This window comes from Hylobates moloch, unplaced genomic scaffold, assembly GCF_009828535.3.
Source record: "Hylobates moloch isolate HMO894 unplaced genomic scaffold, HMol_V3 SCAFFOLD_12, whole genome shotgun sequence".
In the NCBI taxonomy this organism is placed as follows: Eukaryota; Metazoa; Chordata; class Mammalia; order Primates; family Hylobatidae; genus Hylobates; species Hylobates moloch.
The window spans coordinates 37,095,259-37,122,553 of record NW_026652287.1 but is presented as its reverse complement, the minus strand read 5'-3'; the positions used below and the strand labels follow the sequence as shown (position 1 = coordinate 37,122,553).

At 52.9% G+C, this 27,295-nt stretch overlaps 1 protein-coding gene across 10 annotated transcripts; it reads right to left on the bottom strand.

The window, feature by feature from the left end:
* Positions 1-25,313, bottom strand: ODAD1 (outer dynein arm docking complex subunit 1). Of its 10 annotated transcripts, none has more exons than XM_058425144.1 (17): positions 25,215-25,284; positions 24,697-24,817; positions 24,043-24,099; positions 23,587-23,679; positions 21,995-22,094; positions 21,641-21,830; positions 16,800-16,922; positions 16,359-16,472; positions 9,707-9,774; positions 7,322-7,587; positions 7,098-7,232; positions 6,461-6,543; positions 6,141-6,309; positions 1,725-1,888; positions 1,548-1,645; positions 1,138-1,216; positions 1-1,066 (listed from the first exon to the last, which is right to left on the bottom strand). In XM_058425144.1, the coding sequence occupies exons 4-17, from the start codon at positions 23,654-23,656 to the stop codon at positions 524-526; spliced, it is 2,202 nt and encodes a 733-aa protein (XP_058281127.1). In that variant the 5' UTR covers positions 23,657-23,679; positions 24,043-24,099; positions 24,697-24,817; positions 25,215-25,284; the 3' UTR covers positions 1-523. The 10 variants fall into 10 exon arrangements, with proteins under 10 accessions (XP_058281127.1, XP_058281124.1, XP_058281125.1 ...); XM_058425141.1 differs by having other exon boundaries at positions 24,060-24,099; XM_058425142.1 differs by lacking the exon at positions 25,215-25,284 and adding an exon at positions 25,063-25,164 and having other exon boundaries at positions 24,060-24,099.
* Between the last annotated feature and the right edge of the window lie 1,982 nt (positions 25,314-27,295).

Here is a 27,295-nt window from a genome sequence, read left to right as displayed (position 1 = left end):
TGAAGCCGGCTCTCCACACATACACTTTATTTCCACAGTCCCATTTTCCCATGCTGAACCTGGCGTCTTCGCCCTGACTTTTCCCACGCCTGTCAGCACTGGAGGGCTCTTGGGGAGTGAGGAGCTACAGAGACAGGGACAAAGGATGCATGGAGAGCCTGGGAGATGGAGATGAGGAGAGTGAGCCAGGAACAGGAGGTGGGGGATCCACAGGGGGCCAGGGCTCAGCAGACAGGGAAGGGGCAGATACGGAGACAAGATGGACAGACACTGACCGGGAAGCCGAGAGAACAGGAGATCGGGAGGCAGAGGGAAAAGCAGGGTCAGGAGCAGAGAGAAAGGAACCAGGAGACATAGGTGAGGCGGTGATGAAGGGCAGATGAAAACAGTTGAAGGGGCAAAAAGACAGAGGCCTGCGACTGGGAGAAAAAGACAGAGACCCACAAGGCAAACAGGGAAGTAGAGACACAAAAAAAGACCCCACAGAGAGCCAGGGCAGGGTGGGGGCTGCATGCCCCTCGTGTTAGCCCCGGGAGTCTTTGCTGGTGGAGGACCCCGGGCCAGTGCTGGAGGCAGGGCCGGTGCTGGAGACGTGGTCTCTGCTGGACCCGAGGCCTCCGCTCGAATTGGATGCTGTGCCTCCGCTCTCCACACCACCCTCTGTGTTTTCTCCGCCCCTGCTGGACCCCACATATCCAGTGGAGCCCAGGTAGCTGCTGGTGCTGACGGGTCTGAAGGTCACGTGGCCCCCACTTGAGGCACTGGTGGAGCCGAAGGTCACATGGCCAGTGTTGGGGTCACTGTGCGTGACGCGGCTAGGCAAATGCCCCGTGCTGGAGCTGAGGAGGCCAAAAGTGACGCGGCCAAGAGAGCCACGGTCTCTGCTAGTCTTGTGGCTCAAGATGGATCCGGGGATGGCATGGGGGTGCCTGGTGGGCACCAGGGCGGTACTGGAGCCGGCCCTCTGGGTGCTGGCCAGGTCCGCGCTCACGGTGCCGTCCAGCTTCGCGGCGGCGTCGGCCAGGTCCTTCTGGCGCTGCGCCTCCGCCTGCTCCTGGAGCTCCACCTGCAGGGAAGGTGAGCTGGGCCCCGACACGCACTGAGGCCTGGCCCCACCCCTGCGGGCTCCACTCTCACCAGCTTCTCCACTTGGCTCAGCAGCTCCTCCCTGCTCATGGGGTAGTCATCGCTGGCCTCAAAACCCGGGGGGTCTTCTCTGGGGAGGGGAAGGAAAATCGGAAAAGACTAGACCTCAGCCCTCAAAAAGGCCAGTGGCCCTTCCTGCTAAACCCCAGGAGCCTCAGCCATTCTCCCACCAGCCCCAAGTGCCCTCCCCTTCTGGGGTACCCGGGGCCCCGTCTTTCCACACAGGTGCCAAGCCCCTACTCCTTCTGGCTGCCTGGAAGCACATACTTCATATTCTAACCCCCCAGGGCCACATCCGCCAGCCAGTCCCCAAAAGCCCCTCAAAACCCTCTATCCTGTGTTTTCCCTCTGCCCCCATGGAAGCCCTGTCCCCTCTGCATCCCTCCTGCCCTGCGCCTCACAGATTGTCAGGGGGCTGAAGTGGGGCCATCTTCTTCGGAAGGTCCTCCAGGCTCTGGCCCAGTGCCAGGAGGGCCACGTCGGCCAGGGAGGTGAAGCTCTGGAGGGTGTGGAAGCCTGCGGTCAGCTGGGCCACCCCCGAGACCAGCCTCCCGTCCTGGCTCCCTGCCGCCTCCCACCTGGGCATCCAGGAAGGCCTGCACTGTCAGAAGCTCCACCAGCCGCTTCTCAATGAGGCTCAGGAAGAGGCCCATGTCCCGGTCTCCCATGCTAGTCTTGACCCCAAGGAGGTCATCAATCATGCTGCTGTCGCAGTGGGCCTTGGTGAAGAGGAGCTGGATCTCTGCGTCATGGAGGGCTGGTTGTCAGGGATCTGGCACCGCCAGCTCGGTGCCAGCCCTCTCCCCACTCAGGTCCTCACTGCCCCATTCTACAGAGACTGAGGTCAAGGCTCAGAGACCGAAAGGGAGTCACCAGCCAAGCTCAGCCAGCCAGGCAGGGTGAAGGCACTGCTGTGCATCCCTCTCTCCCTGGCTTGTCCTTCAAAGTCAGCCTCAACTGTCACTGCCTCCAGGAAGCCTTCCCAGTGACCCCAGCAGAGCCGGCCTCGTGAGTGTAAGACCCAGGCAGTGGTGAGGGGCCTGCACTTGGCTTGACACGCTGCCGCTCTTCCTATCTTGAAAATCTCGGCAATTTTTTAACAAGGGGCCCCTCATTCTGCACTGGGCCCCACAAATTATGGTCTTACACCACAGACTGAGTTAGGGCCTCCTCTCGCCCCCAGTGCCTGGGTGTCCTCCATCCTAGCCCCTGAGTGATGAGTGCCCAGTGCGCAGTCAGTCCCCTCCAGGGCCTCTCCCCGCTGTGCCCACATCACCTAGCACAGGGCTCGGCTCAGCCATCACGACAGCAGGAAGGAGGACCTGCCCATATCTGAGCTCCTACGGTGTGCCCTGCGGGGGTTCTCCAGCTCGCTCCCCACCACCCCCCACCTTTCTCTCCATCCGTCATCCCTTCTAATTCTCATGACAACCCTGCAAAGTAGGCATGGCCATCCCCATTCCCAGAGGGGAAGGAGGAAGCCACACACCAGGTTCAAAATTGGTGGAGCTGAGATTCAAACCCAGGACAGGCTGGGTGCAGTGGCTCACGCCTGTAATCCCAGCACGTTGGGAAGCCAAGGCAGGCAGATCATTTGAGGTCAGGAGTTTGAGACCAGCCTGGCCACCATGGTGAAACCCTGTCTCTACTAAAAATAAAAAAAAACTAGCCGGGCATGGTAGTGCACGCCTGCAATCCCAGTTACTGGAGAGGCTGAGGCAGAAGAATTGCTTGAACCCAGGAGACGGATGTTGCAGTGAGCCAACATCACACCACTGCTCTCCAGCCTGGCTGACAGAGTGAGATTCCATCTCAAAAAAACAAATAAAAGCTAACAATAAATGTTTAAAAAAAAAAAAAAAGAAAGAAAAAAAAAGAAACAGGACAGCCTGACTCCTGAGTGCTCTGCATGGCTACTTCCTGAAAAATAAGAAAGATGAGGCTGGGCACAGTGGCTCACGCCTGCAATCCCAGCATTTTGGGAAGCCAAGGCGGGTGGATCACCTGAAGTCAGGAGTTTGAGACCAGCCTGGCCAACGTGGCAAAACCCCCCTCCACTAAAAATACAAAAATTAGCTGGGTGTGGTGGTGTGCACCCATAATCCCAGCTACTAGGAGGCTGAGGCAGGAGAATCGCTTGAACCAGGTGGGGGAGGTTGCAGTGAGCCGAGATGGTGCCACTGCACTCCAACCTGGGGGACAGAGCGAGATTCTGTCTCAAATTTAAAAAAATAATAATAATAATAGAAAAAAAAGGATGCACGGGTGGATGCAACTGATACCCACAGAAAGGATAAAAAAAGAAACTCGGCCAGGAGTGGTGGCTCATGCCTGTAATCCCAGCACTTTGGGAGTCCAAGACAGGAGGATCACTTGAGTCCAGGAGTTCAAGACTAGCGTGGACAACATAGTAAGATCCCATCTCTAAAAAAAAAAAAAAGGGCCAGGTGCAGTGGCTCATGCATATGTAATCCCAGCACTTTGGGAGGCCAAGGCGGGTGGATCACCTGAGGTCAGGAGTTTGAGACCAGCCTGGCCAACATGGCGAAACCCCGTCTCTACTAAAAATACCAAAATTAGCTGGGCGTGGTGGCAGGCACCTGTAATCCCAGCTACTCGGGAGGCTAAGGCAAAACTGCTTGAACCTGGGTGGCAGAGGTTGCAGTGAGCCGAGATTGTGCCACACTGCACTCCAGCCTGGGCAAAAGAGTGAAATTCCTCTCAAAAAATAAATAAATGAAAAAAATCTAACAGATTTTTTAAAAAGGAAACTCTAGACCCCTACCTCATACCATACATACAAATCAATTTGTCATAAGTCACAGACTTCAATGTGGGAGCTCAAACAATGAAACTTCTAGGAGAAAACACAGCATAATGCCTTTGTAACCTCAGGACAGGCAAAAATTTCTTAGGCGGCCACAAAGTCACTAACTACAAAAAGAAAATTTTATAAATTAGATCTCCTCAAAACTAAGAAACTTCAGTTCATCACCAAAAAAATGCAAAGGCAAGCTACAGTATAAGAGAAAATATTTACCAAAAGTCTAGTATCTAGAATATACAAAGAACTCCTACAACTCGGTTATAGCAAGACAAACTCAATTTTTAAAAAAACAAGTGCACAAGATTGAACAGGAACTTTACAAAAATATTTGAATGGCCAATACGATGCTCAATATTATTAGTCACCAGGGAAATGCCAATTAAATTAATAGAGAGAGTACGGCGCACATGTTAGATGGCTAATATTAAAATGGCTGACAGCCAGGCACGGTGGCTCACACCTGTAATCCCAGCACTTTAGGGGGCCGAGGCGGGCAGATCACAAGGTCAAGAGATCGAGACCATCCTAGCCAACATGGTGAAACCCCGACTCTACTAAAAATACAGAAATTAGCTGGGCGTGGTGGCGCACACCTGTAGTCTCAGCTACTCGAGAGGCTGAGGCAGGAGAATCACTTGAACCCAGAAAGCGGAGGTTGCAGTGAGCCGAGATCACGCCATTGCACTCCAGCCTGGTGACAGAGCAAGACTCCATCTCAAAAACAAAACAAGATAAAAAATGGCTGACACTAGGAAGTGGTGGAAAGGGTGTGGATCATCTGGGACTCCCATATGCTCACATAGGTGAGGGCATAAAATCTTGCGACCAGTTTGGAAAACTGTTTGGCATTTTCTAATAAATATCAACATATACCTACCCTAAGACCCATCAGTCCCACTGCTAGGCATTTATAGACAGACAGATGTACATGGATGATCCATGGATGAATACTGGATAGATGGATGGATGGGTGGATGATGGATATGGGACAGTTGGAGGGACAGCATCTGTTTTTTAGTGTTTTGTGAAACAAGTGGAATAATGCATAAGTGCCTTGCACAGTGAATGACACATAATAAACATTGCTATTATATTTTATCATCATTTTCTTTACAAATAATAACATTTTTGGTAACTAAGACTAAGAAGAAATTTGGTAACTAAGACTAAGACTAGGAAGACAAAAGTCAAATGTCATTGCAGATAGATGGATGAACAGATGGATGTGGGGCTGTTGGAGGCAGATGGACGGACAGACAATGGATGGATCGATGGACATGGGACAGATGGAGGGATAGACCCTGGATGGATGGATGGACATGGGACAGTTGGAGGGATAGACCCTGCATGGATGGATGGATGGACATGGGACAGTTGGAGGAATAGATCCTGGATGGATGGATGGATGGATGGATATACAGACAGATGGATATAGGACAGATAGAGGGGTAGATCCTGGATGGATAGATATGGGACAAATGAAGGAATAGACCCTGGATAGTTACATGGATATGGGACAGATGGAAGGATAGACCCTGGATGGAGAGATAAATATAGGACAGATGAAGGAATAGATCGTGGATGAATGATGGATACAGGACAGTTGGAGGGATAGACCCTGGATGGATGGATGGATGGATGGATATAGGACAGATGGAGGGGTAGATCCTGGATGGGTAGATAGATATAGAACAGATGAAGGAACAGACCCTGGATAGATAGATGGATATGGGACAGAATGGAGGAATAGACCCTGGATGGAGAGATAGATATAGGACAGATGAAAGAATAGATCCTGGATGGATGATGGATATAGGACAGTTGAAGGGATAGACTCTGGATGGATGGATGGATATAGGATAATTGGAGAGACAGACGTTGGATGGATGGATGGATGGATGGATGGATGGATATGGGACAGTTGGAGGGATCAACCCTAGATGGATGGATGGATGGGTGTAGGACAGTTGGAGGGACAGAAGCTGGATGGATAGATGGACATGGGATAGTTGGAGGGATAGACCCTGGTTGGAAAAATGGACAGATATGGGGCAACTGATAAGCAAGTGAACCAGATTGTCCATGCAATGCCTCCAAGCCCGCGGGCTGATGGTGTCCTTCCAAGTGGAGAAGCCAGGCTTGGGAGGGGGTGCCCGTGGGTGCTCACCAGCCTTGAGCTTCTCCAGCTGTCCCCGCACATCCTGGAAGCGGGCCTCAAGGCGCTCAGCCTCCGAGTGCACCTTGTCCACGCGCTGCTGCAACGCCTTCTGCTGCTGCTCCTGCAGCAAATGCTGGTCATCCTTGCTGGCACGTGCGCTCACCAAAGCCTCCTGCATCTGTGGGGACAGGGCTGAACGCTGGGCCAGATGGTAGCCTCAGGAGTTGGGGGGTGTGGAGCTGGGAAGAGGCAGGAGGTGGGCTGAGGGAGGGGAGGGGGCGGGGAGGCCGGGAGGAGAGGAGGAGATGGAGAGGGCAGGCCTCACTCACCTCCTTGATCTCTTCCTGCACATGCTCCAGCTCCAAGTTCTGCTCGTTGATGAAGTTGAATTCAGCAAAGTTGCGCTCCTCGACTGGGAGAGTTGGGCAAGGTGGGCCCAGAGAGAGGGAGACAGAGACACAGAGACAGAGAGAACAGAGACAGAGAGGCACACAGAAGGCCAGAGAAAGTGAAGATGAGGAAGGCCACACAGAAACCAAGGCAGAGAGATGAACAGAGAGGAGTCACAGAGACAAAGAGGCATGGGAAGATATGGCAGGGGGGACACAGAAATACACAGCAAGGCAGAGAGGGAAAGCCAGAGACTCGGCAATAGCAAGGGAGATGGGGAGATGCAGGCGGGGAGAATGGTAGATATGGGTAAGGAGAGAAACAGAGAGGGACAGGGTTGAGGGAAGGATGTGGAGAGTGACCCCAGGCCCAGGAGTGAGGAGGGGGTGGGGAGGGGTGGAGACAGGGCCATAGTAAGACGCCAGTGGACGCGGGTGGTGGGTCCCAGGCATGACACCGTGTTCCTCCGGCACAAGTGGAGGAGTCCCCAGGGCCAGAGCTGAGGCCAGCCTGCACTGGACTCAGGGGGTGCTGGGGCCCCCTGGGCCTCCTCCCTCCACCCGGGGCCCCACTCACTCTCCAGATACTTCTGCACCAACAGGTCGGGGTCGCTCTCCCCCATCAGCTGGGACAGTTTATTCAGGGCGTCCTCGTAGCGAAGCACCAGCCTCTCCTGGGAGGTCTTCCGGACGCCCTCAGCCACCTCCTGGGCTGGGGGAAGAGAGAACAGCAGGTCGGCCTCCTGGGTGGCCTCCAGCACAGAGACCTCCTGGGTGAGGGGGAGCGAAGCGTGGTCCCACCTGGGGCACCAAGGTCCGCTGCAGGTGCCCCAGGGGTGGCCAGGCCCTCGAGATGCAAAGCAGCAGTCCCAGCCTCACCCTGCCTTTCACACTTCTCCAGGACATCAGGATCCGGCTGCCGGTCGTTGTTCTTAAGCTTAAGGAAGTGGTGCAGCTGCTCCAGGTGCGAGATCTGCCGCTGCAGGACCTGCGCCTCCATCTCGCTCTGGGCCTCCTCCTTCTCCGCGCGCTCCCGCAGCAAGCCCATCTTGGCCTTCGCCTCCTCCCTGCGGGGGTCAGCCGGGGTCAGGATGACTGGAGGCTGGACTGGGGTCGGCCTGCGGTCCTGGGGATGGGCGGGGTCAGCCAGAGGTTGTGGGGGGTGGGGTGGAGCCAGCTGGTGTCCCAGATGGGCAGGGCCAGCCTGGGGTCACAGGAATGGGGCTGAATCAGGTTGCAGTTATCCTGTGGTCACAAAAAGCAGAGAACTGGCTGGGCACGGTGGCTCAGTCTGTAATCTCAGCACTTTGGGAGGCAGGAGGATCACCTGCGGTCAGGAGTTTGAGACCAGCCTGGCCAACATGGTGAAACCCCATCTCTACTAGAAATACAAAAATAAGCCAGACCTGGTGGTGCATGCCTGTAATCCCAACTACTCGGGAGGCTGAGGCAAGAGAATCGCTTGAACCTGGGAGGTGAAGATTGCAGTGAGCTGAGATCGCACCACTGCACTCCAGCCTGGGTGGCAAGAGCGAAACTGTCTCAAAAAAAAAAAAAAAAATGACGGAAGCAAGAACTTCAGAAGAGTCCGACATCATATTAAAAACCCAACACAAAACTCTCGGCGTGCTGCTGGCTCACGTTCTTTCAGCAGCCTGCTCTCCTCATCCTTCAGAGTGTACTGTCTCTCTCTATGTAAACTCTCTGTTCTCTATTTGCCTTCAGTAAATTCTCTTTGTTGGCTAAATCGGTCTCTTGGCGGAATTCTTTCTCCCAAGTAAGACTACGAAGCGAGGATTCCTGCACTTCCCGGTGGCAGGTACAGTTTCCTTTTGGAGTAATGGAAATATTTCAGATCTAGATAGAAGTGGTGCAGTTGCACAACCCTGTGAATGTACTAAATGCTGCTAAATTCTATGCTTAAAAATGGTGAATTTTGCCATGTTTATTTTAACAGAGAGAGAGAAAGAGAGAAATCACAGAGACCCTAAGGCCGACCCAGGCCACAGCTGATGTCGATCAGGGACCATGAGAAAACAGAAGCCAGAGAAGAACTCAGTAGAAGGTAAGAAAGCATTTGGAGCAAGAGAAGAAGAGGGTGACACTGAGAAAGAGACAGCGACGGAGTGAGAGACAGAGCATGGAGCTCATGAGAGCCGCAGAGAGGGAGAGAGAAACCAACACCTAAAGCAGCTTCAGCTCCTCAACTCCTTACAGCGTGTCTCTATCCAAAGGTGGCCCGAGAGAATCTCTGTCCCTTACAACCAATGCTGATGAATAACAAATACGCCAGATGCTTCCAGGAACCCTGCTGCACTATATATGTGCTAGATGCACTTTTTTTTTTCTGAGACAGAGTCTCACTCTGTTGCCCAGGCTGGAATGCAGTGGTGCAATCTCGGCTCACTGCAACCTCCGCCCCCAGGGCTCAAGCAATCCTCTCACCTCAGCCTCCCAAGGAGCTGGGACCACAGACACCCGCCACCATGCCCAGCTAAGTTTTTATATTTTTGGTAGAGATGGGATTTCACCATGTTGGCCAGGCTGGTCTCAAACTCCTGAGCTCAAGCAATCTCCCTGCCTTGGCCTCCCAAAGTGCTGGGATTACAGGCATGAGCCACCTCGCCCAGCCACTAGATGCATTCTTACGTGCTAGATGGGGTCAGTAGAGGTTAATTTACGTGCCCAAGAAAGAGAACAGGGCCGGTGGGTGCAATGGCTCATGCCTGTAATCCCAGCACTTTGGGAGGCAGAGGTGGGTAGATCATGAGCTCAGGAGTTCAAGACCAGCCTGGCCAAGATGGTGAAACCCCGTCTCTACTAAAAATACAAAAATTAGCCAGGCACGGTGCCGAGCACCTGTAATCCCAGCTACTCGGGAGGCTGAGGCGGGAGAATCGCTTGAACCTGGGAGGTGGAGGTTGCAGTGAGCCGAGATCGAACCACTGCCCTGTAGCCTGGGCAACAGAGCCAGACTCTGTCTCAAAAAAAAAAAAAAAGACAGAACAGGACCTTGCCAGTGGAGGTGGGGAACTGGTGGCGGGGAAGAGAGAAAAGGGGGATATTATGGGGGAAAAATAGGTTCTGACGTGTTTCATGAGTCTGAACCTTCCTACCACTGCCTTATGGAAAGGTGCGTCCTGAGTCATCTGGGTCCCACCACCCCAGGATACCCGCAGTCCCTACCTGATGGCGTAGGCAGAGGTGGAGGAGAGGGTAAGGGTGCTGACCAGGTGCTGCAGGTGGTGGATCTCCTGTGGGGGGAGGAGAAAAAAATCAGCGCCACTTCTTACAACCTCATTGCTCAAAGTCTTTCCTTTCAGCCCCATGCTTTTCCAATAAGGAGTAAAGCTCTTGAGCCTTCCAAATGTGGACCCTCCTCATTAGCGACTGCCCATGAAAGGGATTTTAAAGAGGTGTGAAGTCAAATTGATAAGCTGGATCAAAAGGCTCTTTCTGTAGATAACCAGAAACTAAGAAAATATTTAGTAACCTATGGGGGCTGGGTGGAAATGAGGTGGAGGAAATGGAGAGGAAATGACGTTTATCTAGGAGACCTTTTGGAATAGTTTTGATTTGAGAACTTTGTTAATGTCTTACATATTCATAAAGGAAATTAAATCAATAAAGAGAGGAGAGAAACCTAAAACTGAATGCAAACAGAAGCAAGTGAACTGTATTTAAAAATAATAATAGGGCCAGGCGTGGTGGCTCACGCCCATAATCCCAGCACTTTGGGAGGGCGAGGTGGGCAGATCACCTGAGGTCGGGAGTTCGAGACCAGCCTGGCCAACATAGAGAAACTCCATCTCTATTAAAAATATAAAATTAGCCGGCGTGGTGGTGCATGCCTGTAATCCCAGCTATTTGGGAGGCTGAGGCAGGAGAATCACTTGAACTCGGGAGGCGGAGGTTGCAGTGAGCTGAGATTGCACCATTGCACTCCAGCCTGGGCAACAAGAGCAAAACTCCATCTCAAAAAATTATTATTATTATTATTATTATATTAATAACCACACAGAAGGCCAAAAAAAAAGGAACTAATCCAAATAACTTCTGAATAGAATAATTTGAAAAGATAAGCCGACGCTCATGCCTGTAATCCCAACACTTTGTGAGGCCAAGGCAGGAGAATCATTTGAGCCCAAGAGTATGAGAGCAGCCTGGACAACATAGTAAGACCCCATCTCTACAAAACATAAATTGAATTTTTAAACATATAAAATATGTGTGCTTCCTAGCTCTCTCTAGAGGAAGGGCCTCAAAGCAATGACACCCAAGTAGCAACAAAGTCCCTTAGTGCCAGCCGGGTGCGGTGGCTCATGCCTGTAATCTCAGCACTGTGGGAGGCCGAGGCAGGCAGATCACGAGGTCAGGAGATCGAGACCATACTGGCTAACACGGCGAAACCCCCTCTCTACTAAAAATACAAAATATTAGCTGGGCGTAGTGGCGGGTGCCTGTAGTCCCAGCTACTCAGGAGGCTGAGGCAGCAGAATGGCGTGAACCCGGGAGGCAGAGCTTGCAGTGAGCCGAGATCGCGCCACTGCACTCCAGCCTGGGCGACAGAGCGAGACTCCGTCTCCAAAAAAAAAAAAAAAAGTCTCTTAGTGCCTCAACCTCAACACCTACTATTCCCTAGAAAGAACCGGGACTCCTCAGAAAAATGGCCAACCCCAGGGAGGGGGCAGAACAAGATCCAGATTACCCAGACTATCTTCCTGTGCCAGAAAGTGAGGAAGTACTCCCAAAAAGTGATGGGGTATGTCCAAAGGCCACAGAAGCCAGCTTGAAGGGGCTCCCACTAACCAAATCTGGGGCAATTTGAACATTAAAATGAATGGCAGTTATGGATCATCATCTATAAAGTCAGAATACACTAATGCTCACTGACAACACTCAAATATACAGGGGGAGAAAGAGAAGTGTTTCCTTTTTTTTTTTTTTTGAGATGGAGTTTCACTCTTGTTGCCCAGGCTGGAGTGCAATGGCGCAATCTTGGCTCAGTGCAATCTCTAGCTCCCCGGTTCAAGTGATTCTCCTGCCTCAGCCTCCCAAGTAGCTGGGATTACAGGTACGCACCACCACACCCGGCTAATTTTTTGTATTTTTAGTAGAAACGGGGTTTCACCATGTTAGCCAGGCTGGTCTCAAACTCCTGACCTCAGGTGATCCGCCTGCCTCAGCCTCCCAAAGTGCTGGAATTACAGGCATGAGCCACCGCACCCGGCCGAGAAGTGTTTCCTTAAGGCAAATGCCATCTTATAAATGTAGGAGAAATTACAGAGTTTTTTTTTCTTTTTTTTTTTTTAATTTTTTTTGCACACCAAAACAATAAACATTTTCTAAAAATACATACAAACAAAAAGATGCGTATCAAACATATTAGGAAGGTTGCACATGGGAAGACGGGGAATAGAAATGGGGAGTGGGAATCAAAATAAATGAGAGAAGGACTTTATATGGATCAGTGATAATAACTCAATCCTCTATTTGACAAAGAAGAGGGAGAAGGAAGAGGAAGAAAAAGAAAGTGGGGTAAAGGATCAGAAAGGGAGGAAAATAGAAAAAATTAGAGTATGACTCCAGGATAGACCTGTTTTGTTGTCACTGAGTTGGTTGGTTGGTTGGTTTGTCTGTTGTATTTTTCATATGTTTCGCCATGTTGGCCAGACTGGTCTCGAACTCCTAGCCCGAAGTGATCAACCCGCCTCGGCCCCCCAGAGTGCCGGGACCACAGGCGTGAGCCACCACGTCCAGCCCCCAGATTGCTTCTGGCCTCCGTGGTATACCTCCCAGACGGGGCGGTCGGGCAGAGGCGCTCCTCACTTCCCAGACCGGGCGGCCAGGCAGAGACGCTCCTCACTTCTTCCCAGATGGGGCGGCCGGGCAGAGGTGCTCCTCATTTCTTCCCAGACGGGGCGGCCGGGCAGAGGCGCTCCTCACTTCCCAGACGGGGCGACCGGGTAGACGCGTTGCTCATTTCTTCCCGGACGGGGCGGCCGGGCAGAGACGCTCCTCACTTCTTCCTAGACGGGGCGGCCGGGCAGAGGTGCTCCTCACTCCCCAGACGATGGGTGGCCGGGCAGAGGCGCTCCTCACTTCCCAGACGGGGCAGCGGCCAGGCAGGGGCTGCAATCCCAGCACCCTGGTAGGCCAAGGCAGGCGGCTGGGAGGCGGAGGCTGCCGCGAGCCAAGACCACGCCACCGCACTCCAGCCCGGGCCACACGGAGCACCGAGTGAGCAAGACTCCGCCCGCAGTCCCAGCACTTCGGGAGGCCGAGGCGGGCAGAGCACTCGGGGTCAGGAGCCGGAGAGCAGCGTGGCCAACATGGCGAACCCGCGCCTGCAGCCAAAGGAGGAAAAGCAGGCTGGCGAGCGCTGGCAGTCCCAGGCAGTCCGCGGTGCGGGGCAGCAGCGAGCCGAGTAGATTACATGCAGCCTGGGCCACAGAGGGAAAAAAGGAAAGAAAGAAAGAAAAGAAAGAAAAGAAAGAAAAGGAAGGAAGGAAGGAAGGAAGGAAGGAAGGAAGGAAGGAAGGAAGGAAGAAAGGAAGAAGGAAGGAAGGAAGGAAGGAAGGAAGGAAAGAAGGAAGGAAGGAAGGAAGGAAGGAAGGAAGGAAGGAAATTACAGAGTTTTTTAAATCACCCTTTTGCAGCCATTACAGTAATAACCGTTCAGGGAAGAATCATTCAAGGATGATAAAAATGATGGCAGTAGCTGCTGGCTGTGGCTGCACACTCCGTGGAGCCGGTAGGAGCCCGGCCCTTCTGAGTTGGGATAGGAGCTCCCCGTGTGCAGCTGCAGCCACCCGAACCGCAGCTGCAGACCCAGGCCTTCTGCTCCACAGAGTAGGCATGATCCCCACCCTCCTGGGTAGGGCTAGAGCTGCCCAAACTGTGGCTGTGGATCTAAGCCTCTCTGTGCTCTTGCAGGAAGCCAGGAGCAGGCGGGATCTGCCCTCCTGGGTGCAGCTGCAGCTGCCCAACCCACAGCTACAGACCCAGGCCTCCCACTCCAGGGAGCAGGCAGCAGCCGGGGACAAGCGAGGGTCCTGCCCCTTCCGAGTTGGTGGGGTGGGAGCTCCCAGAGTGCAGCTGTGGCCACCCTCCCAACCCCAGGACCTAGGCCTCTCTGAAGTTCTCTGCAGCCTGCCCCCTGAGGGGCCCAGGAAAGCACCCCCCGATCCCTGCAGGCTCGGCCGTGTCTGCTCCTGCTGCTCGGCCTCTGTCCTCTCACACCCACTCTGATCTCAGAGAGGGGTTGGGGTCCAGCCCAGTGCCATGAATGGCAGCAAGAGGCAGGCAGATTCCTGGGCAGAAGAGGGCAAGTCCCTGGTAAGGTCCCTCCTTTAGGCCAGGGAGGGCCTGAAGGCTGGGGGCCAGGTTGCCAGTACTGCAAAAGGAGTGGGGACTTGGAGCGTCTCCTCCAGGCCTGCCCATGGCCGCCCATGGAGCTTCCCTCTCTGCTGAGAGCTTCAGAGGCCTGCAGAGACATCTGAACAACCTGCCTGCGGAAAGGACCCACCCTCTCCGGGGCCTCCTCACTGCTGATAGCTGAACACTAGACAAGACGACCTGCCTACAGAGGAGCTGCCCCCTGCAGGTCTCCTCTGAGCTGTCTTAACACTCGGTAAGGCTCCTCTTCATCTTGCTCACCCTCCACTTGTCTGCCTACCTCCTTCTTCCTGGACGCAGGACAAGAACTCGGGCAAAGGCACCACTGGCCAAGGAGGTTTCCAGCCAGAAAAGTGACGCCCTAAAGATCCCGTAACAAAATGACTGAGTGAAGGTGTGTCAGGGGACAAGATATTTACACAGTCTCAGAGAATCTCCCCACGGACCACATATTCACTACGAAAAGGAAAACTCTCCATTGCAGAAACCTGGCTAGCCAAGTGATCAAAGACAACATCACTAGTCATGGGACAAGCTGACATCAGGTGCCTCGTGAGATCCTGCACAGGAGGGACACACTATCACTGCTGTGACATTCCCCCCAAAGTGCAGACACCAAGTCTAATCATGAAGAAAGATCAGATAAACCGGCTGGGTGCGGTGGCTCATGCCTGTAATCCCAGAACTTTGGGAGGCTGAAGCGGGTGTATCACCTGAGGTCATGAGTTTGAGATCAGCCTGACCAACATGGAGAAACCCTGTCTCTACTAAAAATACAAAATTAACCAGGCATGGTGGTGCATGCCTGTAATCCCAGCTACTCAGGAGGCTGAGGCAGGAAAATCGCTTGAACCCGGGAGGTAGAGGCTGCAGTGAGCCAAGACTGTGCCATTGCACTCCAGCCTGGGCAACAAGAGTGAAACTTCGTCTCAAAAAAAAAAAAAAAAAAAAAAAGACCAGATAAACCCATGTCAGGGGACATCGCACAACACAACCGGCCTGGATGCTTCCAAAATGTCAATGTCATGGAGAAAAAAAAGCCCAAGGGACTGACCCAGATGAACAGAGCCAGAACAACCAAATGCAATGTGGGATTCTGGACCAGAGCCTAGAGTAGGAAAATCAAGTTCACTGTAAAAGACATCATTGGGACGATCAGTGACCTTGAAATATGGACTGTTTAGAATTCTAACGGTGTTAACGTCCCTGACTTGGATAACAGCACTGTGTTTATGTAAGAAAATGGCTTTGTTCTTAGGAAATGCTCACGCAAGTTCTTGGGAGCATAATGTCTACAACATATTGTCAAACAGTTCAGCAATTAGGATAATAAATTATTTTCAGCAAAATAATAATTAATAACACAAATAGTAAGAGTGGGGGAGAAAGATAAAATAAATGTGGCAAATTATCAAACTGGGTGAAAGATATATAGGAGTTCTTTGTACAATTCTTGCACCTTTTCTGTAATTTGAAATTATTTCAAAATGAAAGTCAAGACCGGATGCAGTGGCTCATGCCTCTAATCCCAGCACTTTAGGAGGCCGAGGCAGGCGAATTGCCCGAGCTCAGGAGTTCAAGACCAGCCTGGGCAACATGGTGAAACCCTGTCCCTACTAAAAAAAAAAAAAAAAAATCGGCCGGGCATGGTGGCTCACGCCTGTAATCCCAGCACTTTGGGAGGCCAAGGCAGGCAGATCACAAGGTCAGGAGATTGAGACCATCCCGGCTAACACAGTGAAACCCCATCTCTACTAAAAATACAACAAATTAGCCAGGTGTGATGGCTCACGCATGTAGTCCCAGCTACTCGGGAGGCTGGGGCAGGAGAATGGCGTGAACCCAGGAGGTGGATCTTGCAGTGAGCCGAGATCACGCCACTGCACTCTAGCCTGGACAACAGTAAGACTTCGTCCCCCCGAAAAAAAAAAAATTGTTTTAATTAGCTGGGCATGGTGGTACACACCTGTAGTCCCAGCTACTCGAGAGGCTGATGTAGGGGAATTGCTCGAATCTGGAAGGCACAGGCTGTAGTGAGCCGAGATCACCTCACTGTGCTCCAGCCTGGGCGACAGAGTGAGACTCCATCTCAAAAAAAAAAAAAAAAAAAGAAAGAAAGTCAAAAGAGAGGGGACAGGGCTGGTTCTTCAAAGATCCCCATGGAATGTATAATAAATGGTCTTGCTTGCTCATAGATTGCCCTGGGTGATACTATTCAGAATGACACTCTGCTTTCTACATCTATAAATGAGGCCACTTTTTTGTTTGAAGTGTCCTCCAACATTTCCCAGGCCTCCATGCCTTCTGGACTAAAGCAAGCCTACAGCTCTAGTCAATTCCATACTTGAGGCCTGAGTGCTAGAGCAGGAAGGGCAAACAGCTGTGGGGAGGACCTGGGCATGGGTCCCTCTCTCCTCCCCTGGATTTCAGGGCCACTGACCTTCTTCAGCTTGCGGTCCATGTTCAGATAGCGGTTCCTGTCGATCCGCAGCAGATCCAGCTCCTCCCGCAGGGCCGCATTCCGCACCAGCTGGTTGTCAAAGTGACAGGTGACCTGGGAGTAGAAAGGCGGATGGAAGAGTGGGTCTGAGGCCAGGCCTGCCTCCCTCCTCCAAGCTCAGCCAAGGAGGAGACACTTATCAGAGGTGGGGGCGGCCTGTTTCCTAAGAAATATAGGTTCTTTGGGGTTCCCGAAATCAATGTCCACTCCCCTCTAAGGACCCATCAGTCTCCTTTCCTTGGGAACCTCCATCCCTCCAGAATCCTGTGTCCTGACACACATGTGCACACACTGTCCACCATTTCCAGAACCCAACGACCATGCCCAGTTCCTCCCATAACCCCACAATTCAGGTAGAGGGACAAGGAGGTTGACCCTCACCCTGTCCACCTGGTCTTCTAGGATCCTGATCCTTCGCCCAATCTTGACCTTCTGATCCAGGATGAATCCTGGGGACCTGACATTCTTACTGTGGGTAAAGATCCGCGTCTCCCACTCCTGGATCTAGAAGAAAGAGGATGGTACACTGAATGTAGGAGAGATTGAATGGCCGAGGGAAAATGAGTCACTAATCATGGCAGACATCTGCTATCACTGTTGCCCCAGAATAACATCTACCCTTCTGCCGACACTATCCAGCCCTCCATGTGGTTCTGGTGGGCCTTCCAACCACAGTGTATCACCCTATCAGCCACATGACCCAGGTCTGGACACTCACAGGGATTGGCCTAGAGATGGGAATGGGATCCCATGGAGCCAGCCTGACTCCTTTCCTTTTTTTTTTTCTTTTTTTTTGAGACAGGGTCTTACTCTGTCTCCCAGGCTGGAGTGTGCAGAGGCGCGATCTTGGCTCACTGCAACCTCCATCTCCCAGGCTCAAACAATTCTCGTGCCTCAACCTCCCAAGTAGCTGGGATTATAGGCACGTACCACCACATCCAGCTAATTTTTGTATTTTTAGTAGAGATGGGGTTTTGCCATGTTGGCCAGGCTAATCTCAAACTCCTGACCTCAAGTGATCCACCTGCCTTGGCCTCCCAAAGTGCTGGGATTACAGGCAAGAGCCACTGCACCCAGCCCTGACTCCTTTCCTGATAGTCTGGGAGAAGCACATGAGATGGAAGGATGGGATTCCAGGACTTCTGCTGTCATAGCCCCACCACAGGGAAAGTCCTGGGAGAGTGAGGCCAGTGGACAGAAGTGGAGATGAGAGTTGGAGAGATGGTGAGAATGAACTTGATGACATTAGTATCCCTGGGTCTGCTTATGCCTAAAACCAGCTTCCAATCTGTCCTTCTCATTTTTGTATTCATCTGTACTTATTGGGGTGTGCTCTGTCTCTCCAAGCAAACTGGGGGTTCCATGAGGACACACAGTCTTGTGTTTTCTCCGTGTCTGAGACAAGGTATTCAACATAACATGCGGACTAAATAGATAAATGAATTGCTCAACACTTCAATTTGCGCTCTGTTATGGGTTGAATCATGTCCTGTAAAAACTCATATGTTGGCCAGGCGCGGTGGCTCACACCTGTAATCCCAGCACTCTGGCAGGCTAGGTGGGTGGATCACCTGAGGTCAGGAGTTCGAGACCAGCCTGGCCAACATGGCGAAACCCCACCTCTACTAAAATACAAAAATTAGCAAGGCGTGGTGGCAGGCACCTGTAATCCCAGCTACTCAGGAGGCTGAGGCAGGAGAATTGCTTGAACCCAGGAGGCAGAGGTTGCAGTGAGCTGAGATTGCGCCACTGCACTCCAGCCTGGGTGACAGAGCGAGACTCCATCTCTAAATAAATAGAGCGAGACTACATCTCTAAATAAATAAGTAAATAAACTGTGTAACTGTTATGTTTTGACATAAAATAGTGAAAATATCCATCACCCCTAGGTTTCCTCGTGCCCTTTTGTAGTTCCTCACCTCATTCTCTTCCTGCAGTCGAGTCCCCCCCCAGCAATCACTCATCTGTTTTCTGTCCTATAGATTGGTTTGATTTTCTAGAATTTTATATTAATGGAATTGTATAGTATGGACTCTTTTGGGGATCAAAGAGGTATCTGGTTTCTTTCACTTAGAATAGTTATTTTGAGATTCACCGATGTTGAGTGTATCAATACCAGTTCCTTTTATTATGAGTCACATTCCGTTGCATGTATAGATCACAATTTGCTCGTCCACTCGACCACCGACGGACATTTAGGTTGTTTCAGTTTTCGATTTTACAAATCAAGTTGGGTTGTTACGAATATTCATGTACAGTTCATTATATAAACATGTGCTTTCTTTCCTCTTGGGTAAACATCTAGGAGTGGAATGTCTGAATCATATTGTCAAGTACACATTTTGTTTTTTGGCAACTGCCAAACTGGGCCAGGCACGGTGACCCACACCTGTAATCCCAGCACTTTGGAAGGCCGAGGCAGGTGGATCACTTGAGGTCAGGAGTTCAAGACCAGCCTGGCCAACATGGTGAAACCCCCCTCTCTACTAAAAATATAAAAATTAGCTGGGAGGCCGGGCACGGTGGCTCACGCTTGTAATCCCAGCACTTTGGGAGGCCGAGGCGGGTGGATCACGAGGTCAGGAGATCGAGACCACGGTGAAACCCCATCTCTACTAAAAATACAAAAAATTGGCCGGGCGTGGTGGCGGGCGCCTGTAGTCCCAGCTACTCGGAGAGGCTGAGGCAGGAGAATGGCGTGAACCCGGGAGGTGGAGCTTGCAGTGAGCCGAGATCGCGCCACCGCACTCCAGCCTGGGTGAGAGAGCGAGACTCCGTCTCAAAAAAAAAAAAAAAATTAGCTGGGAGTGGTGGCACATGCCTGTAATCCCAGCTACTCAAGAGGCTGAGGCAGGAGAATGTTTGAACTCAGGAGACAGAGGTTGCAGTGAGTTGACATTGTACCATTGTACTCCAGCCTGGGTGACAGAGCAAGACTTCGTCTAAAAAAAAAAAAAAAGGCCGGGCGCAGTGGCTCACGCTTGTAATCCCAGCACTTTGGGAGGCCGAGGCGGGCGGATCATGAGGTCAGGAGCTCGAGACCACGGCGAAACCCCGTCTCTACTAAAAAAAAAAATACAAAAAAAAAAAATTAGCCGGGCGTGGTGGCGGGCACCGGTAGTCCCAGCTACTCAGAGAGGCTGAGGCAGGAGAATGGCGTGAACCCGGGAGGCGGAGCTTGCAGTGAGCCGAGATCGCGCCACTGCACTCCAGCCTGGGTGACACAGCGAGACTCCGTCTCAAAAAAAAAAAAAAAAATCCTGCCAAACTGTGCAAACTGTGTACCAAAAGCAGTGTGCCATTCCACATTCCCACCAGTGGAGTATGAGAGTTCTGCTTCCTCCACATCCTTACCCCAACACTTGGTATGGTCCGTCTTTTTAATGGAGTTTGGGAAAGTTCTTAATATATTCTGGATATAAGTTCTCTATCAGATACGTGCTTTGCAGATATTTTCTCCCAGTCTGGACCTTGTCTTTTCATTCCTTGCCTTTGCCAGTTTCTGCAGGTGGGATTCCGTGACTTGTGGACTCTTTACCTGTGGCTGCATCACTGTTTTTTGTTTTTTAAAGGGGTTCCGGGCCAGGCACAATGGCTCACGCTTGTAATCCCAGCACTTTGGGAGGCTACGGTGAGTGGATCACCTGAGGCCACGAGTTTGAGACCAGCCTGGCCAACATGGCAAAACTTCATCTCTACCAAAAATACAAAAATGAGCTGGGCTTGGTGGCACGTGCCTGTAATCCCAGCTACTCAGGAGGCTGAGGCAGGAGGATCGCTTGAACCTGGGAGGGGGAGGTGCAGTGAGCCAAGATCCTGCCAGCCACTGCACTCCAGCCTGGGTGACAGAGCGAGACTTTGTCTGTTGCCCAGGCTGGAGTGCAGTGGGGCAATCATAACTCATTGAAGCCTCAAACTCCTAGGCTCAAGTAGCCCTGCCCCCTCAGCCTCAAGACACGCACCACTGTGCCCAACTGGCAAATTGGTTTTTTAAATGAAGGGTAGACCAGAATTTACCAGAATGAATCCCACATTAAAAAAAAAAAAACATATATTATTTGCTGAAACTTCTGTTTCAGATATATTAATATATGTGTGTGTGTATATCTGTATGCATCTTGGTGTGTATGAACTACACCTCATGAGTCATGGTCATAAAAACTTGACAGATCACTGGCCTAGAAAAATCACATTGTTTGCAAGGTCAAATAGCAAGGTCCCGAAACAGATGGGATTCGCAACCTGTCTAGACTGTGGCATTACCACCATCCTTGTTTGCAGATGAAGAAACCAGGGCCCAGGGAGGTAAAAACCTGCCTGCCCCTGATCACAGAGCTCCGATGGCAGAGCCAGGACTCTAATGCAGGTTTTAGGGACTCTAGCACACGAAACTTTCCCGCTTAACCACACTAGTCCTGTTTTTGAATGCCTGGGACTGTGCTAAAGCAGCAAACATCTATATTTCCACTGAGCACAACTCTACCAGATGGATGCTTTCAATAGCCCCGATTTTTTTTTTTTTTTTTTTTGAGACAGAGTCTTGCTCTGTTGCCCAGGCTGAGGCTGGAGTGCAGTGGCGTGATCTTGGCTCACTGAAACCTCTGCCCCCTGGGTTTAAACGATTCTCCTGGCCGAGCGCTGTGGCTCACGCCTGTAATCCCATCACTTTGGGAGGCCGAGGCAGGCTGATCACAAGGTCAGGAGATCGAGGCCATCCTGGCTAACACAGTGAAACCCTGTCTCTACTAAAAATACAAAAAAATTAGCTGGGCGTGGTGACAGGCGCCTGTAGTCCCAGCTACTCAGGAGGCTGAGGCAGGAGAATAGCTTGAACCCAGGAGGCGGAGGTTGCAGTGAGCCGAGATCGCGCCACTGCCCTCCAGCCTAGGCGACAGAGCGAGACTCCGTCTCAAAAACAAAACAAAAAAACTATTATCCTGCCTCAGCCTCTCGAGTAGCTGGGATTACAGGCATATGCCACATGCCTGGCTAATTTTTTGTATTTTTTGTAGAGATGGGGTTTCACCACGTTGGCCAGGCTGGTCTCGAACTCCTGACCTCGAGTGATCTGCCCGCCTTGGCCTCCCAAAGTGCTGGGATTACAGGCATGAGCCACTGCGCCCGGCCTAATAGCCCCAATTTCACATGAGGAAGCTAAGGCTCAGGGAGGTTACAACACTTGCCCGTAAGCAGGATCCGCAGAACCCCATCTCAAATCCCACCTGCTTGTCCAGGGCCCTGGTCTGCTCCTGCAGCTCCTCGATCTCTGCCTGCACCTGGGCCCGGCCCTTCAGCAGGCGGTCCATGTTCTCCAGCCGCTCACTGTCCCGAAGCCGCTTGACCTGGTTCTGGGCTGCGCTGATCTGCACCTGGAGATCGCCCCGTACCTCCTCCAAGCGCCGGATCTCCTCACTACCCAGGCAGGGAGGTGGAAGAGGGGCCAGTAAGGGGGTAGAACTCAGCATCACTAAAGGCAGGACGAAACGCTCCTGCACTCCCCACTCAGACCCAGGAGTCCAGTCTCCAGCCCCTCTGACCCCCTCCTCCCCAGCTCAGGGCCCAGGCGCCCAGCTCACAGTTGCTTGTTGATGCGCTGGTGGACTTCCTTGCTGTAGGCCCGCCTCTCCCCTTCCATCACTTTGCATTGTCGCTGCAGCCTACTCAGCTCCCAATCCACTGAGAACAGGGCCAGCCAAGGGACTCAGTAGGGATCCTGGCCACCAGGTCCTTCCAACCCAGGACCTAGGAATTCTCTCCCTTTGGAGTCTCACAAACTGCAACTGAACTGCAGATCCAGCCCCCGACACCCCTCTAGGAATGCACCTCAGTTCTGGGATCCCTCGAGCTTCCTCATCCCTTCATACCCAAAACTGAACTCAGGGTTTTTTCCCCTAAAACCCACTCCCATCCCACCAGAGGGTACTTCTGGAAGGCCTCCGGGTCTTCTGGGACCTGGGCACACCACCTGGAATTGGGAAGGCTCTTGCTGCCTCCCTCCTTTTCTTCCCCACCATCAGCAGCCCTCAGCCCCATCCTCTTGCCTCCTCCCTCTCTCAACCCATCCCCTGGGCTCAGCCTCATCCTCTCCTACCTGGACCATCGCCCCAACCTTTCTCTCAACTTCCAGCCTTCCCACACAGTCCCAGAGGGTCTCTCTACACCCACTGAGAGGGTTAGCTGACCCTAACCCACCCACAACAGACCCTACCCCTCACAGGCTTCCCATGATGCCCCAGTACCTGCAGGACAAAGTCTCAGCACCTCAGCCTGGGATCCGAGACCCCAAGTGACCTGACCTTACCCACCTCTCCAGTCTTGCCCATACGCTCCCCATCTCCAAAGGCCCAGTAGTTTTCAATGAGGGGGTGATTCTGCCTTCCAGAAACATTTGTCAATGTCTGGAGACTTATTTTTTTCTAGACAGGGTCTGGCTCTGTCCCCCAGGCTGGAGCGCAGTGGCACAATCTCAGCTCACTGCAGCCTCCACCTCGCAGGCTCAAGTGATCCTCCCACCTCAGCCTCCCAAGTAGCTGGGATTATGGGTGCATGCCATCACACCTGGCTAATTTTATTATTTTGTAGAGATGAAGTCTCACTGTGTTGCTCAGGCTGGTCTTGAACTCCTGGGCTCAAGTGATCCTCCTTCCTGAGCTTCCCAAAGTGCTGGGATTACAGGCATGAGCCAGCATGCTCAGCCTAGAGACACTTTCATTGTCACGACTTGTGGGGAAGGGAGGGGGCTACTGGGACCCAGTGAGTAGAAGCCATGGACACTGCTTGACATCCTACAACACAAAGGACTGCCCCCACAACCAAGAATTATCCCACCCCAAGAGTCAACAGTACCAAGGTTGAGAAAGCCTACTCTAGCCACGTTCTGTCATCTCTGCAGAAACACCCTTCCTTCCTTCTCCCCTTGGCAATTCCTACGGGGAGTTCTGGGCCCCACTCAAACTTCTGCTGCCTGAAGTCTCCAGCCTGCCCCACTGCCCAGGCTTGGCCTATCCACGGTGGTGCCCGCCCCGCCTCCCTTAGGGCGCATGTCTGTTCCCACCAGAGGGCGCTCCTGGACAGACACTCTCTCCCTCCCTCCCTACAGGACCTGGAACTTGGGAAAGCTGGGGGCTGGAAAAGAATGGGTGAATGATATAAAGAATGAATGAATTACCCATTTCCTCCAGAAAGGCCTCGCTTCCCTCCTCGGAGCGGGCGCTCCCTGCCAAGCGTCCCAAAGGCATCCTGGCCAAAGAGGGTGGGGCTCCTGTAGGGATGGACATATAAGACCCTTCAGACAGCAGGCGGGCCAGGGCCCAGAGGAGGGTGGGCAATGAACTGCGAGGGACTGGGAATTGAAAGGGGGTGACCCTAGAACCACGCTGGCCTCATTCCTCCAAGAGGGGTTGGAGACGGACCTCTCTAAGGCCTCTCCCACACCTCTCCAGCCCTCCCACCTCTCACACGCTGGGTCTTGCGTCTAGGCTCTGATTCCGGCGCGGGTTTGGCAGAGGACAGGTCTCCTGGGCTCTCAGGATATCCGAGGCCAGGCTGTTTGGTCGCAGGAGAGGGGAAAACCCCTGCCTGCTGTAGGGGGGTTGGGCAGGGTCGGGGGAGTCCTGGGCCCTACCTGCCGACGGGCCTGACCTGTTCTTGGTGCTCCAAGCTCAGTGTTGTGGTCTGGTTACTGGAGAGATAAGGGACCAATGAGGACTGAGGACAGCGGCCAGGGAGGGACTGAGGCCGCGGGATAAACTATGGGAGGAGGGGCGGAGAAGGATGCGAGGCGTAGACTTGTAGGGTTCCCACGGACTTAGAACTGATGGGCGAGGCCAGGCGCGGTGGCTCACGCCTGTAATCCCAGCATTTTGGGAGGCCGAGACGGGCGCATCACTTGAGGTCAGGAGTTCGAGATCAACCTGGCCAACATGGTGAAACCCCGTCTCTACTAAAAGTACAAAAAATTAGCCAGACATGGCGGCTTGTGCCTGTAATCCCAGCTACTCGGGAGGCTGGGGCAGGAGAATCGCTTGAACCTGGGAGGCGGAGGTTGCAGTGAGCCAAGATCGCGCCACTGCACTCCAGCCTGGGCGACAGAGCAAGACTCCGTCTCAAAAAACAAACAAACAAACAAACAAACAAACAAAACTGATGGGCGGGGAAGTCCTGCGAGGGGCGGAGCCGGGAGGGCCTGTGGAGGGGGGCTGCGGAGCCCTGAGAGGGGCACGGCTGTGAGGCCTGAGAGGGGCGTGCCGTGGGGAGCTGTGATGGGCGGGGCTGAGACCTGTGAGGAGAGTGAGTGGGAGGAACTTCGAGGGGCGGGGCTTCGGAGCCGGCGAGAGGAGGGGCATGGACACCTGCACACGACGGGACTTCCGAGCCGGCGAGGAGAAGGGCACGAACACCTGTACAGGACGGGGCTTCAGAGACGGCGAGGGGAGGGGCTTCCCCGTAAGGGGCGGGCTGCGAGGGTCGCGTTTGGAAGGCCTTACGAGGGGCCTGGTGGAAGGGCGGTGAAGGGCGGGCTAATCGGCAGGCGCTCAGGCCTTTAAGGCCTGCGGGAGGTCGAAATGGTCCTGGGGAGGTCGAGGCTCAGGTCTCACTAGTACCGCGGGCCTGGAAGCGGCGGGAGCTGAAAGCCTGCGGGGACCTGTATGGAAGCCCTCGAGGCCAAGCCGAGGTCCTACGAGACGGAGCCCGAGAGGTGCCGGTCTTAAGCTGACTATGGCCACGTTAGATTAAGGGTTCATAGGAAGGAAGGCGGTGCCGAAGCCGCGAGTTGCGCGGAGAAGGAGCGCTCACCACAGCCTCAGCGGTTCACTACGCAAGCGCGACCAACGGCTTCCCGGGAAGCAGCCAAAAACACTTGGCCGCCTACCACGTCCGCGCGCTGGAAGGCGGAAGTGGGCGAGACCTCCGGCACTCCGTACCGCCCCCGCTTTTCTGGCCACGCCCCCTCTTGGTTACACCCACTCGCTCTGTAAGGCACGCCCCCTCCGCGTCGGCGGCTGCTGCCCACGTGGGCCTCCCCGGGCGGGCGCGCAGTGGGCGCCTCTCCCTGCAGGCTGGGTGTGCCCGAAGCCTGCGGTTTCCTGTGGGAGGAAGCGGCCTGCGTACGCTCAGCTCAGCTCATAATCTCGGAGGCCCAGGATGGGGAGATCCCGCCGCCACCCTCAGATCCCCTGATTCTTCCCCTTCTACATAGCCCTAGTGTGGGGACCCCCCTAATATCCCCAGGGTACCCAAGCCTGGCGCCGATTCCACTCAGGGAACTTGATTCTGAGTCCTAGACTCGTGTTTTTCACCTCCCTGGCTCAGGTTTCCATCTTCCTAGCCCCTGGCTCCCCCTAGTCCTCTCAAGAAAGTGGAGCCCTCTTTTCCTGCTCCCCAAGAGGAACATATGTCTCCCCAGCCCCTAATTTTTCCTTCAGTGACCCAGACTTTGCAACTTCCTTACGGATCTGAGTGCAGACCCCAGTTTCTGTCCCTCTCAGCCACTTAAGTTTGAGAATACTTATTCTCCTCCCCCAGGGACCGTCATTTTGGACTCCCAACTTTTTAGCCTTGAGACCCAATGGACCCAAGAATTTGCCCCTTCCCCAACTCCTAGAGATCCTGAATCAGGGTCCCCCAGTACTGACTCCACTCAGAGCCCCAATGCCTGATATGACTAGCACTACCCTAAGAACTGCCCTATAATGTATTTACTATTATCTCTTTTTCAGATGAAGAAACTGAGGCATAAAGAAGTTATTAGTAACTTGCCAAAAATTACACAATCAGTAAAACAGCTTGGATTTTGAGTCCAACCAGTGTGGCTCTAGAGTCTGTGCTATACTGGTATCCCAGCTTCCAGGTCTCGGGATACCCAGCCAGGCACTGAACTGTCCATCCCTCACCCGCTCAGGGAGCCCGAATCACCAACAGCTATCCCAAACCCAGCTCTGGCCCATCAGATACCCAGACATCCCATCATCCAGTTCCCTTCCCTGGATCCAGGATTTGAATTCCCCTGCTCTCAATTTATCAGAGTCCTGGACACCTGGTCCCCTCCCAAGAGACTTGTGTACATAGTAGTCATCACCCCTGACCCTAATTTAATATCCCCAAAATTAATAATAATAGTTAACATTAAACCTTTGGGGCTGGGCATGGTGGCTCACGCCTGTAATCCCATCACTTTGGGAGGCCAAGGCAGGCAGATCACTGGAGGTCAGGAGTTCGAGGCCAGCCTGGCCAACATGCAGAAACCCCATCTCTACTAAAAATACAAAAATTGGCTGGGCATGGTGGCGGGCACCTGTAATCCCAGCTACTCAGGAGGCTGAGGCAGGAGAATCGCTTGAACCCAGGAGGTGGAGGTTGCAGTGAGCTGAGATCATGCCACTGCACTCCAGCCTGGATGACAGAGCAAGACTCCATCTCAAAAACAAACAAACAAACAAACAAAAAAACTTTGGTACTACACTCTGTTAAAGCCTAATGGCTTTCCACTGCACTTAGAATGAAATCCAAGCCCCTCCCCTAGTCTTCAAGGGCACCCTTTGATTTCCCTTCTCACCACTCCCTCTGTCTCCCTGTGCTCCAGCCACACTGGCCCTTCTGTCTGCTCCCTAAACAACCTGAGCTTGTTCTCAAAAGCTTTAAGAGCTTTTGCACTTCCTCTTCCCCCCACGCCCCCCCCACCACTCCCCCACCCCGGCGTTCACATGACTCCTGTCTTCAGCTCAAATGTTACCTTCTCCAAGAGGCCTTCCCTGATTTTCCTGTTTCAAGTAGTCTCCCCTGCACTCTGTCATTATCTCCATCACTCTATTTGATTTCTTATTGTATTTATTTTTCTTTTCTTCTTTTCTTTTCTTTTTTTTTCTTTAAGATGGAGT

Bases quoted from the DNA above. Each gene is read 5' to 3' on its own strand.
- ODAD1 (XM_058425144.1), bottom strand. From the start codon at position 23,656: ATGCCTTTGGGACGCTTGGCAGGGAGCGCCCGCTCCGAGGAGGGAAGC. The intron at 9,775-16,358 runs GTCAGTGGCCCT...CTCCCCCCACAG, and splicing joins TGGACCGCAAGCTGAAGAAG to GAGATCCACCACCTGCAGCA. The intron at 6,544-7,097 runs GTGAGTGGGGCC...CAACTCTCCCAG, and splicing joins GGTGCAGAAGTATCTGGAGA to TCGAGGAGCGCAACTTTGCT.